Below are 13668 nucleotides of genomic sequence, written 5' to 3' on the forward strand. Positions count from 1 at the left end.
AACGTTTCCTTCCTGGACATAAATAAAGTATCTGAAGTATTCCCACCTATATTTGTACTAGAGTTATAGGCAAGGGAGACAGCATAATGGTTATGCAAAGAGACTCTCATGCCTGGGGCTCCCAGGTCCCAGCTTCAATCCCCCACACCACCATAAGTCACAGCTGAGCAGTGCTCTGGTAAAATAAATAAATAAATAAATAAATAAATAAATAAATATGTGTGAAAATACATTAACAAATGAAATGTTTTTAAAATGAGTTATAAGACAAATAAATAAACAGGTGGTCCAGGAGATGGAATGGTGGATAAGGCATAGGACTCTCAAGCGTGAGGTCCCAAGTTCAATCCCCAGCAGCAAAAGTACCAGACATTATGTTTTATGGTTTGCTTTGAACTGCTTAGTTCTAGTTTAGGGTGGTGCTGGGGCTTGAACCTAGGACCTTCCATACCTCAGGTATGAGAGGTTTTTTTTTTTTGTCGTTTTTTTTTATTTTTTAAATAATTTATTTCTTTATTGGGGAATTAATGCTTTACATTCAACAGTAAATACAATAGTTTGAACATGCATAACATTCCCCAGATTCCCATTTAACAATACAACCCCCACTATTTCATTCATCATTTTTCATGGACCTGTATTCTCCCCACCCACCCATCCAGCCACCCCAGAGTCTTTTACTTTGGTGTAATACTCCAATTCCATTTCAGTTTTTTGTCTTTTTTTACCAGAGCATTGCTCAGCTCTGGCTTATGGTGGTGTGGGGGACTGAACCTACTTCAAAACTTCAGGCATGAGAGTCTATTTGCATAACCATTATGCTATCTACCCCTGCACTCTTATTTTAAATAGTTATATTTTATTGTATTATTATATTTAGCTATGGAGAGAGAGAGAGAGATACAGATGTCTAAGCCATCTCCCAGCCCAAGGGCTTCTTTTAAAAATATTTTTATTTTTCATTACTTTTTTAATATTACTTTTTTAATAGTAATGAGAGATGGGTATAAAAACAGAAAGATAACTACGAGTCAGTCACTTCTGCCCAAGCTCTCCTTATTCACTGTTTTATCACATTTTATTTTATTGTTATGTTTCATTATGAAAGCTAGAGATACAGAGAGAAAGATACAGAGAGAAAGGGGTAGGCAGGGGTAGATATCATAATACTGACGCAAAGAGACTCTCATATACCTGGAGCTCTGAATTTCCTGCCTCACCATGATGTATGGCTGAGCAAGGCTCTGGTAAATAATAATAATAATAAGTAAATAAGTAAATAAAAAATAAAGGGAAAAATAAGCTGTAAGAATTATGTTTATTTTCTCTTTGAATATTTATCCCCCAATGACAGTGAAAAAGTTAAAGTAGTGGCATATTCCATGTCAATGTACATACAGGTCATCTGTCTGTTTACTCACTAAGATGAATTTTCCAACTCAAATTACCCAGCAGTCCTGGGCTCTGACTTGTTTCCCTGTCCATCTGGCTTTCTAAATAGACACATTTGTGTAAGCAGAGGAGTTAGAGGTACCAACTGAAAGTGGCCGTATGGCTTCCTGAGGACATGATGGTGAATCTGTGTCCAAAAGCAAATTCTGTAAGAGGAATAAAAAGGAGTTAAACAAAGGGCCGGATGGTAGCGCAGAAGGTTAAGCACACATGGCCTGAAGTGCAAGAACCAGTGTTAAGGATCCTGGTTGGAGCTCTGGGGAAAATGGCCTGCAGGAGCAGTGGAATCAGTGCAGGCACCGAGCCCCAGTGACTACCCTGGAGGCAAAAAAAAAAAAAAAAGAGAGAGAGAGAGATAAACAGGGACCAGGTGGTGGCGCACCTGGTTGAACAAACTTTTATAATGTGCAAGGGCCCAGGTTCAAGCTCCCTGCCCCCACCTGCAGAGGGAAAGCTTTGCAAGTGGTGAAGCAGTGTTGCAGGCAACACTCTGTCTCTCTCCCTCCCCACCTCCCTTTTCCCTCTGAATTTCTGGCTGCCTCTGTCCAATAAATGTAAAGATAAAAAAAAAAAATCTAAATAAAATACAAAATAAAAAAAGGAGTTCAACAATTTGTTGGATCCAGTGTCCTATCTAGAAAATAGGCAGGTTAGTTCACCTGGAGAGTGTACCCAGTTTCTCACAGTTACAACTCAGGGTAGAGCCTGGGCCCCACTGCACTGACAGGAGGCAAGTGGGGGTTGGGGGGTGGCGGGCTTCAGTACTGTGGCATCTTTCTATCTCTATTTCTATTTGAAAAAGTAGGCCTGGGGCAGGGCAGTAAAGGCCCACTCATGACAATAAGAGAAAGAGGGGAAGAGAAGTAATAAAAGAGGAAGGGAGGAAGGGAAGAGAGAAAGAAAATAGATAATAGATATTTTTTGTTAGGATGGCCATAGGATTTTTTGATTCTTATACGAGCATATACACATAGATAAGTTAAAGTGATGGAATTGTTTGTGGAAATTGCTGAGTCACATAAGGTGAAATACCTTGGGGAGTGTAGAAAAGAAAAAGCATTTTTGGGGGGAGTCGGGCGGTAGCGCAGCAGGTTAAGCGCACGTGGCATCCAAGGACCAGCATGAGGATCCCAGTTCAAGCCCTCGGCTCCCCACCTGCAGGGGAGTCACTTCACAAGCGGTGAAGCAGGTCTGCAGGTGTCTGTCTTTCTCCCTCTCTGTCTTCCCCTCCTCTCTCCATTTCTCTGTCCTATCCAATGACAGCAACAACAACAATAATAATAACTACAACAATAACAAAAGGGGATAAATAAATAAATATTTTTTAAAAAGCATTTTTTTTTCCCGTTGTCTGTGTCCCATGCATCATTTCAGCACTCTTAGGTCAACTTTTTCACATTCTGTGGCATGTTCACGTAGTGTCCAATTCCAGACCACACAAGGGATACACCTTACTGGGCAAGTCATCATCCAGCCTAAAGAAGCCATTTTTTCTTTTTTATTAGTGATTTACAAGATTGTACCATAAAAGTATATAATTCTACACTTTTCCTACAACCAAAGTTCTGTACCCCAATGCCTCTCCAGTGGTAACCAGTATAGTTCTCCTAAGCTCATAAATATGATTGACTGCATGTAGAGAGATATATAAAGTTGTTTTCTACTCCCTCTCAGATAAGAGGAGCAGCACCTGACTTCCACAGATTCACTGTCAATGCAGTGGGGCCCAGGCTCTAACCTGAGTTGTAACCGTGAGAAACTAGGTACACTCTCCAGGTGAACTAACCTGCCAACTTGAATGTCTATTTTCTAGATAGGACACTTGATCCAACAAACTGTTGAACTCCTTTTTTATTTTATTTTTTTAAATAATTTTTTATTATCTCTACTGACTAGTTCATTCATTCATCTTTTCAGTGATACAAAGGCCCCTGGTAACAAATGTTTCGGGTCCTGATGGAACTTGGGTTCAGAGCCTTCTGGTTATATTTCCCTAACACTCCCTCTTCTGGAAGTATGGACAGCAACTCTCTGTTTTTTGGGGGGGCAGGGAGCAGGTACGAAAGGAAGGCGTTCCAGTGAAGAGGCCGTCTGATCTGCATTTCCTCTCACCACCTGAAAGGGCATCTTCCTCTTTGCCTTATCCCAACCAATCTCTCTCTGTAACAAGGATGATAAATATTTTTTTTCAGATACTCTCTTCAGGTGGTCTCTCCTCAGGAAAAAAGTTCAAAATTGAGTGGCTATAAATTTAAATACTCAGGGAGTCAGGCAGTAGCACAGCAGGTTAAGCGCAGGTGGTGCAAAGCACAAGGACCAGCGTAAGGATCCTGGTTCGAGCCCCCGGCTCCCCACCTGCAGGGGAGTCCCATGACAAGCAGTGAAGCAGATCTGCAGGTCTCCCTCTCTCTGTCTTACCCTCCTCTATCCATTTCTCTCTGTCCTATCCAACAATAATGACATCAATAATAACAATAATAAAACAACAAGGGCAACAAAAGGGAATAAAAATAAATAAATAAATAAATAAATAATTTTAAATACTCAATTAAGTCTCATAGGATCATTGGATCGAAACACATTGTTTTTTCTAAGACTATTTTTTTTTAAAAAAAAAAAGCTTTTTAAATGTGATATCTAATACATCAAAACTGAGTACCTTTTACTTCAAAGAGTCATTTCCCACTACAATCTTACCTACAGCTTAATTCCCAGCATTATTAAGTATATTTCAACTATGGAAAAAATGTATTTGGCTGAAAAATGTTCCCTGACTACTGGTTGTCTAGAACTGTTCTTCTTCTTCTTCTAGCATTTGCCCTTCTTCCGTAGCCAGTTCAATTGATCACTTCAAGCCTTAAAACCTCTGGACACCAGATTATATTAAATGTATTCTAAATTTCAAATAGTAGATAAATTACTCTATTCAGTCATTAAAAGTAATCCCTCATGAATGAACTAAAAATATTATTTTTTCTATTTTTTTTTAAGAAAACCCACCCTTTGTCTTTTCCAGTCTCTCAAATTGCTTGGAAATTTTTATCCTAGACGCTGAAGTTCACATCATTAAGAACTAAAGAAATCACCAGCTTTTACTAAGAACTAGAAAAATAAGCAGGTTTCTGACACCACAGCACTTTTCACTCACTGCCTGAAGCACAATGAAGGTTACTTGTGCACATTTCGATTGTGCTGTCATTCCTTGTCCTTTGTCTTCAGTAGGGGAGTATGACGCAGATTACATAAAATGATACCAAGTGTAACAGAGGCCTTTCACTATAAACTCTTGCACACAATTTCACTACACTACCAGCACTTGCAGCACTCTGTATAACTGGAGTGAGAAACTACAGACTAGTTCATTCATTCTTTGTGTTCTGTTCCAGGCTCAAGACCATATCTGTAACCTTTTTACGATACATTGCTGTCTAGATGAGTAAGTAGTTCAACCAAGTAAGTAGTTCTAAGCAAGTAAGTAGTTCTAGCAAGTAGTTCAACCAAGCACTTAGAGAGAATTTGTGACTGTAATTTCTTCCTTTCTGCACCTGAGATACCATTTCATAACAGCCTAAAGCAGTAAGAGTTAGGTACATCTTTGGAGGTATAAAGACCTCCATTTGGGGGTCAGGCAGTAGCACAGCAGGTTAAGGGCACATGGCACAAAGCACAAGCACCCGCATAGGGATCCTGGTTCGAGCCCCCGGCTCCCCACCTGCAGGGGGTCACTTCACAAGTGGTGAAGCAGGTCTGCAGGTGTCTATCTTTCTTTCTCTCCCCCTCTGTTCTTCCCCTCCTCTCGCTTTCCCTCTGTCCTATCCAACAACAACAATAACAACAATAATAATAACCACAACAATGATAAAACAAGGGCAACAAAAGGGAAAAAAAGCCTCCAGGAGCAATGGATTCATAGTGCAGGCACCAAGCCCCAGCAGTAAAGTAACCCTGGAGGCAAAAAAAAAAAAAAATCCTCCATTCACGTGATTACCAAATATGTGTTCAATTGCATAGAGGCCACTATTATTCAATATTTAATCTCCTTCAGTCAACACATTGGAAAGGGTTTAAAGTTTTATATTTAGTAGGTGCTAATTGATGGGAAAATTGGAAACAATACATTTTGCTGATTTCCATTATTTTAAGTATACAGATAAAATTGTGATGATAATTTGCAAACAATTTCCTGGAAAGTCACATAGTTTATGAGAAAATCACAATCGCCACAAAACAGATACAAATCTTTCTTAGAATTTAAAAACACTGTGAAGGTACCGTGTATGTTCTATGTATGTTACATTTATGTATAAGTCATAGTTGTATATACATACAAGTATGTGTATCTGTTCGTGTATATGCATGTGATTTTCTAATAAATTATATAACTGAGCAAATGAAAGTACATATTTATAATTTTAATTGCTTAGAAACATTAGAGATCAATTGACACCCATTCTATACTTGAAAGAGTAACCAAAACCATGCCTCGAAGCTTAGCTCTCCTGAAATTACCTGTATTGTTTTCCTGTATCATGCTCAATTGCATTAGTCTCCCAAATTTTGGTAGCCAGAACTCTAACAGTATTCAGAAACAGAATAAAATTCAGCTGAAAGAGAAGGAAACATTACAAAATAATTATTAAGTTAGTCTTTAAGATTTTTACACTAATTTGAACTTGTTTTGTCAAAAACTGGAAAGTACATTCTGGAAGTGTGGCTACAGAGCTGTGGTTTGCTCTCAACTAGGAAAAGCAATGAGAGCCGGGGGGTAGCATAATGGTTATGCAAAGAGATTCTCATGCCTGAAGCACCAAAGTCCCAGGTTCAGTCCCCCACACCACCATAAGCCAGAGTTGATCAGTGCTACAGTCAAAAAAGAAAAAGAAAAGAAATGATAATCACCTGAAGGTTTAACAATTTATGAACGGGATCTCTTCAAGAACTCACCAAGCCACAGCCACCAAGTTGCAGATGCTACCATAATGCCAACCTCACCAATATATCCTGGAATCCCACCTCTCCAGATCCCTAGCCCACTAGGGAAAGACAGAAACTGGCTGGGGGTATGGATCCACCTGTCAACACCCATGTCCAGCAGAGAAGCGATTACAGAAGCCAGACCTTCCAGCTTCTGAGCCCTATAAAGATCTTTGGTCCATATTCCCAGAGGGATAAAGTATAGGGAAGTTTCCAATGGAGGGGTTAAGATACAGAACTCTGGTGGTGGGAACTGTATGGAATTATACTCCTCTTATCCCACAATCTTGTCAATCATTATTGAATCACTAATTAAAAAAAAAAAAAAAAACTGTACCCAGTCCACTAATGCAAACTAGGGAATTTGAGATTAAACACTAGAAATCCAAGGATTCTCTCACAAAAACAAAGAAAATACTCAAACAGCACTTAGAACAAGAAATGCCAGTGGAATTCCCAAAGTTCAAATGAAGCCCCCTAGCACCCTAGTAAGACAAAGAATACAGTTATTGCATAAATGTAACCAACTTCCCTGTTTGAAATGAATTTCCATATTGTGTTACCTATTTAGAGAGAGAAATAATACAGCTGGAGAATGCTGCCTCTTACAATATATGAAATACTGGATGAAGTATCCAAGGTTAAAATAAAGGACAAGATGCTGAATAAGAAAAGCTTTCAAAATGTGAACTGGTATAGCTACTGAGAGAATACTCAACAAATCAACAGTAGAAGTATCATGTAATCCAGCAATTCAACTTCTGGTTATTTATCCAAAAATTACCAAAACACAAAAAAGACATATGCTCCACGATATTCACTGCACATTATTTGCAACAGCCAGAATTTGGAAACAATCTGCATGCCCACACAGAGGGGGAGTACTGATAGGGCGACACACAGGCAATAAATATAGGCATAAAGGTAGACATAGGTGAATGTGCAGTGTGATGCACAAACACAAAAGGTGACGTCTTGCCATTTGCAACAGTATGGGTGAACCCTGAGGGAATTATAGGAAGTGAATCAACATAATCAGAGTGAGAAAACTATAAATCCCTTCATACACAAAGTATAAAGAAAGCAAACTAACTAACAAAAAAAAACAATAGCAAGCTCTCAAATGGAAAGAACAAGTTGGTGTTTACCACAGAGGGAGAGGGTGGCTCCGGCTCCCCGCCTGCAGGGGAGTCCCTCCACAAGCGGTGAAGCAGGTCTGCAGGTGTCTGTCTTTCTCTCCCCCTCTCTGTCTTCCCCTCCTCTCTCCATTTTTCTTTATCCTATCCAACAACAACGACAACAATAAAACAATAAGGGCAACAAAAGGGAACAAATAAAATAAATATTTAAAAAATAATAATAAAATAAGTAAAATCTTTTTTTTTAAAAAAAAGAGTAATGTGTTTGTCAATACAGGGCCACATTAATACACAGCAAAGGTCTCAAGTAAAATGTCTATCATCACAACTCAGTTAACTAGAAAAGAGCAGCAGAGGGATCTGAAAGTTAACAGGAGGAAGGAAAGAGTCAAAATAAGAGCAGAAATTAATGAGCTAGAAACCAGAAAGGTGATTGAAAAGATCAGTGAAACCAAGAGCTGGTTCTCTGAAAGGAGAAATAAAATAGGCAAACACTGGCTAGTCTCACAAAAAGAAAAAGAGAAAAAGCAATGAGAAAAACAATAAGGGATGGGAAAAGTAAAATGACAATTGGATATGGTGAGATGTAAAGAATCGTAGATGAATACTTACCTGGCAGGGGAGACACCATGATCAAGAATCGTAGATGAATATTATGAGCAGCTCTATGCAAATAAATTGGACAACCTAGTTGAAATGGATGCATTCCTAGAATTAAACCACCTGCAAGCTTAACCCGAGAGGAAATAGAACACCTGAACAAACCAGTCACTAGTACAATCACCAAAAATCCTGCTAAGAATAAAAGTCCAGGTCCAGATGGCTCTGCTAATTCTATAAGACTTTCAAAGAAGAACTAACACCAATACTTTTCAAACTCTTCCAGAAAATTGAAGAGAGGCAAATCCTCCCAAACACAATTTACGAGGCTAACATCACTGACCCTAAAAGCAGGAAATAGATGCTACCAGAAAAGAAAGCTATAGATCTATATCGCTGATGAACACTAACACAAAGATCTTGAACAAGATCTTGTCAAATCAAATCCTACAACATCTTAAAGAACAATTTACCAATACCGAGGGGGCTTCTTCATCCTTGGGAAACACAGATGGTTCAGCATCTGAAAGTCAATCAATGTAATTCATCATATCAACAAAAAGACAAAAATCACATAATCATTATCAATTGATGCCGACAAGACATTTGACAAGACCCAACATTCATTTATGATAAAGACCATCCAGAAATTGGAAATAAAAGGGCAATTCTTCAATATAATAAAGGCTACATATGGCTAACCCAAAGCTAATGCTATTCTCAATGAGTAAAAGCTGAAATCTTTCCCCTTAAAATTGGAAACCAGACAAGGCTGTCCACAATCATTCAACATGGTCCTTGAGGCCACTTCAATCAGACAAGAAAGAGATGTTAAAGGTATACAGATTTGAAAGTAAGAAATAAAACTCATTATTTGCTGAAGATATGATAATAAACCTAAAGAACCCCAAAGATTCCATCAATAAAACTAGAAATAAGGGGCCAGGCAGTAGCACAAGGAGTTAAGCACACATGGTGCAAAGCGCAAAGACCACCTCAAAAATCCCGGTTCGAGGTCTGACTCCCCACCTACAGAGGGTTGCTTCACAAGCAGTGAAGCAGGTCTGCAGGTGTCTATCTCTCCTCCTCTCTGTCTACCCCTCCTCTCTCCATTTCTCTCTGTCCTATCCAACAATAATTACATCAATAAAACAACAACAATAACCACAACAAAATAAAAGACAAGAGCAACAAAAGGGAAAAAAAATAGCCTCTAGGAGCAGTGGATTCGTGGTGCAGGCACAGAGTCCCAGCAATAAACCTGGAGGCAAAAAAAAAAAAAAAAAGAAAACTAGAAATAATAAATTCAGCAAAGTAGCAGGATGCAAAATCAATATAAACAAATATGTGGTATTTCTGTATACAAATAAAGAGTCAGAGGAAAAGAAAGAAAAAGACTTGATTGTTCCTGGATTGAAGAATAAATATTACTAAAATGGCCATTCTACCAAAGGCAATCTATAGTTTCAACACAATACCAATCACCACCCAATGGCATTTTTTAAGAAAATGGAACAACTTATCCAAAAATGTGTATGGAGCCACAAAAAAAAAAAAAAAAAAAACATAAATAGCCAAAGCATTTCTGAAGAAAAAGGAAAAGAAATGGAGGTATCATGTTTCCTAACTTCAGTTTATACTACAAAGCAATAGTGATTTAAAAAGCATGGTACTAGAATAAAAATGGAATTCATTGGGATAATGAAGATCTGCAACAAATGGTGCTGGGAAAATTGGACAGCCACATGTAGAAACATGAAGCTAGGGTGGCTGGGCAGTAGCACATGGCATGAAGTACAAGGACCAGCTCAAGGGTCCCGGTTGGAGCCCCCAGATCCCCACCTACAGGTGGGGTCACCTTACAAGCAGTGAAGCAGGTCTGCAGGTGTCTATCTTTCTCTCCTCCTCTCTGTCTCCCCCTCCTCCTTCGATTTCTCTCTATCCTAAGAACAATGACAGCAATAAGAACAATAACAACAATAAACAACAAAGACAACAAAAGGGGGAAAAAAACTGAAACTAGACCACACTTAACACCATACACCAAAATCAAATCAAAATGGATCAAAAACCTGTGTATTAGACTAGAAACTCTAAAATTTATATAGGGAAACATTGGTGAAACATTGCAGGGTCTTTACATCAATGGTTTTTGGAGACCCAACCGCATTGGCACGGGAAATGAAAGCAAGAGTAAAGAAATGGGACTACATCAACCTAACTATGGCTTCTACAGATCAAAAGCAAACTACCTAAGGATAGCCAGGCTATGGGAGGAAAATATTGCATATTACGCATCCAATAAGTGACTGATACCAAACTTCTATAAAGAACTAGTACAACTCAACGAAAGAAATAAAAGTGATGTAATAAAAAAAGCTGGCCAAAGGTGGCTGGGCAGTGGTGCACCCAGCTGAGCACATATGTTACCATGTGTAAGGACCGAGGTTTGAGCCCCTACTCCCCACCTCCAGGAGGGATACTTCATGAATGGTGAAGCAGGCCTTCAGATGTCTCTCTGTCTCTCTCTCTCTCTCTCTCTCTCTCTCTCTCTCTCTCTCTCTCTCACTTTTGTTGCCTCCAGGGTTATTGCTGGGGCTCAGTGTCTGGCTCCTGGAGGCCATTTTTTCCCACTTTAGTTCCCCTTGTTGTTGTGGTTATTATTGTTGATGTCATTCGCTGTTGGATAAGACAGAGAGAAATGAAGAGAGGAGGGGAAAGCAGAGAGGGGGAGAGAAAGATAGACACCTGTAGACCTGCTTCACCGCCTGTGAAGCGACTCCTCTGTATATGGGGAGCCCCAGATGTCTCTCTTCCTCTCTCCCTATCTTTCCCTCCCCTCTCAATCTTTCTCTCCTATCAAAGTAGAAAGGAAAAAACAATTGCCTCCAGGTGCAGTGGATTCATAGTGCTGGCACTAATCGCGAGCAATAACACTGGTTGGGGGAAAAATAGCAAAATAACTAGACAGCTTTCTAAGTAAAAAATACACATGGTCCACACACATATGCTTCAGGAGCCCGGCAGTAGTGCAGTGGGTTAAGCGCACATGGCACAAAGCACAAGGACCCTCATAAGGATCCCAGTTGGAGCCCCCAGCTCCCCACCTGCAGGAGGTTCGCTTCACAGGCGGTAAAGCAGGTCTGCAGGTATCAGTCTTTCTCTCCACCTCTCTGTCTTCCCCTCCTCTCTCGATTTCTCTCTGTCCTATCCAATAACAACAATAAACAAGGGCAACAAAAGGGAAAAAATAGCCTCCAGAAGCAGTGGATTAGTAGTGCAGGCATGGAGTCCTTTATTTTACCCTGGAGGCAAAAAAAAAAAAAAAAAAGAAAGGAAGGAAGGAAGGAAGGAAGGAAGGAAGGAAGGAAGGAAGGCTCCAGTTCACTAATTAGTAGGAAAATTCTCACACATGTGAGAATGTCCTACATCAACAAAGTAAAAGATGACAGGAGATTTTTTTTTTTTTTTTTTTAGAAAAAGCCCTTTCTGAGAGAAAGCTATTTATAAGACAGGGCTAGCATTCAAGTACAGAGCATGTTTTTTTCATCAGGAATCATCCATCACATGAGATCCCCTCCTCTTTCCTAGCGGGGGTTATATAGCCCTTCATTTTGCATCACTGGCTTTAGAACTTCTATCTATGTAATTCTCCATATATACACAATTAAATTGGTTCTTTTCTCCCACTATTACGTATGATGTTAATTTGTTACTCCACTAACCCTAAAAGAAAACAGAGGAGTTAGAGGAAATTTAATTTCTATTCCTACACCTTCTGGGGGAGGGGGGATTTTACATAAAGAATGACAAAACAACTAAATAAGGCAATGTTTTGTTCCGCAGTAGAGAAAATCATAAAATAAAATGATGCGTGAGCATTACAGTCAGGAATACAAGGAATGGATTTTATTCAAATATGGTCTTAAAATAATTCAAATATCAAAATTTCTCATAACTGAAATTTAAAAAACTTGTTTGAGTGGTGCACCTGGTTGAGAGCACATGTTGCAATGCTCAAGGACCCGGGTTTGAGCCCGAGTCCCCACCTGCTGGGAGAAAGCTTTGCAAGTGGTGAAGCAGTGCTACAGGTATCTGTCTCTTTCCTTCTCTGTCTGCCCCTTCCTCTTGACTTCTGGCTATCTCTAACCAATAAAAAAAATTAAAACTTATTTGACATGAACCACAAATGAACTGAAACACACTGTCAAAATTTCAGCCATGGAAACTCTGGCCCCTGGGTTCTCTGTGAGACTTTGTTGCCAGAGTGACTTTGCCAAGATCACTCTACCCACTCCCTTTGCTCTGTTGCCAAATCAGAATATCCCCCATTTAATGTAGAATTTTCTTTTATTTTTGGCATCAGCAATAACAATAAAAACATAGTCAGAAAATTAAACCACAATTTACATATAGGAAAGTTCAAAATTGTGAAATGTCAACAAACCATCCATTTGCACTTGGAACTTCCATCTAGATCTTTACTGAGGAGGGTTTTCTCTCTCCCTATTCATGATGTGTATTTCTGCCTCAGCCACCCTAATACACACATACCCTTTGCTTCTCTCCATCCTTGGAGGAGACATACTGTTTTTTGAATAAATGTGGGAAGTCTGAGTGTGTGTTTCCTTCATTGAATCTATCCTTCTTTCTGTTAGGAGACTGCAAAAAGCAAACTTTCTCTGCAGCATTCCCATAGTTAGGAGCCTGCCCGTTGGGACTCTATACCTGTGGGGACAGTTCCTGGTTATTTAGTGGTTTCCGAATAGGCCCATAGATTAACAGATGCAAGATCAGACCTTCCAACTCAACTTCCAACAATTGTCAGGGTTGTTTTGTTTGTTTGCTTATTTCTTTGTTTCATTTTGGGGAAGATGGGGGGGTGATTCTCTCTCTTGACTTCTTTAGGATCTGAGTATCAAAGAATGCATCCTATAATCAATTAGCTGGCTGAGGAGATAGCATACTGGTTATACACATGAGTTTTGTGCCTGAGGCTTTGCAGGTTCAGTCCCCAGCACCACCATATGACAAAACTGACTGAGCAGTGACCTAGAAAAAAGTTTTTTTTAAATAAATAATCAATTGGCATTTTTTTTAAATTTCATAAGCAAAAGGAACATTGTATTTCATTGTTTATATATATAATCATTGTCATGGGCTTCCTTATGATGTGATAATGATATAATTTGAATGATTTGAATATCTATATATAAAGAGCAAAATTTTAATAATAAACATCTTAATCTATATCAAACATTACAAAATGATTATCTGTATGATAGGTATGAAGACAAAATAGGCAGCTCAGGCATCCCCACTCAATTTATCTCTGAAGAAAGAAAGAAAGAAAGAAAGAAAGAAAGAAAGAAAGAAAGAGAGAAAGAATGGAAGGGAGGAAGGAAGGGAGGAAGGAAGGAGGAAGGAAGGAAGGAAGGAAGGAAGGAAGGAAGAAAGAAAGAAAGAAAGAAAGAAAGAAAGAAAGAAAGAAAGAAAGAAAGAA

General features: G+C 39.1%; 1 protein-coding gene across 1 annotated transcript in view; it reads right to left on the reverse strand.

Moving 5' to 3' along the window:
• PTH2R (parathyroid hormone 2 receptor) overlaps positions 1-13668 on the reverse strand; it is an 86100-nt gene that overhangs the window by 8040 nt on the left and 64392 nt on the right. Inside the window, exon 10 of the mRNA XM_060194018.1 lies at positions 5962-6056. Within this exon, the coding sequence (XP_060050001.1) occupies positions 5962-6056 (95 nt within the window). The remainder of the gene's footprint in view (positions 1-5961; positions 6057-13668) is intronic.

The sequence above is a fragment of the Erinaceus europaeus genome, chromosome 7 (assembly GCF_950295315.1).
Source record: "Erinaceus europaeus chromosome 7, mEriEur2.1, whole genome shotgun sequence".
NCBI classification, from domain to species: Eukaryota; Metazoa; Chordata; class Mammalia; order Eulipotyphla; family Erinaceidae; genus Erinaceus; species Erinaceus europaeus.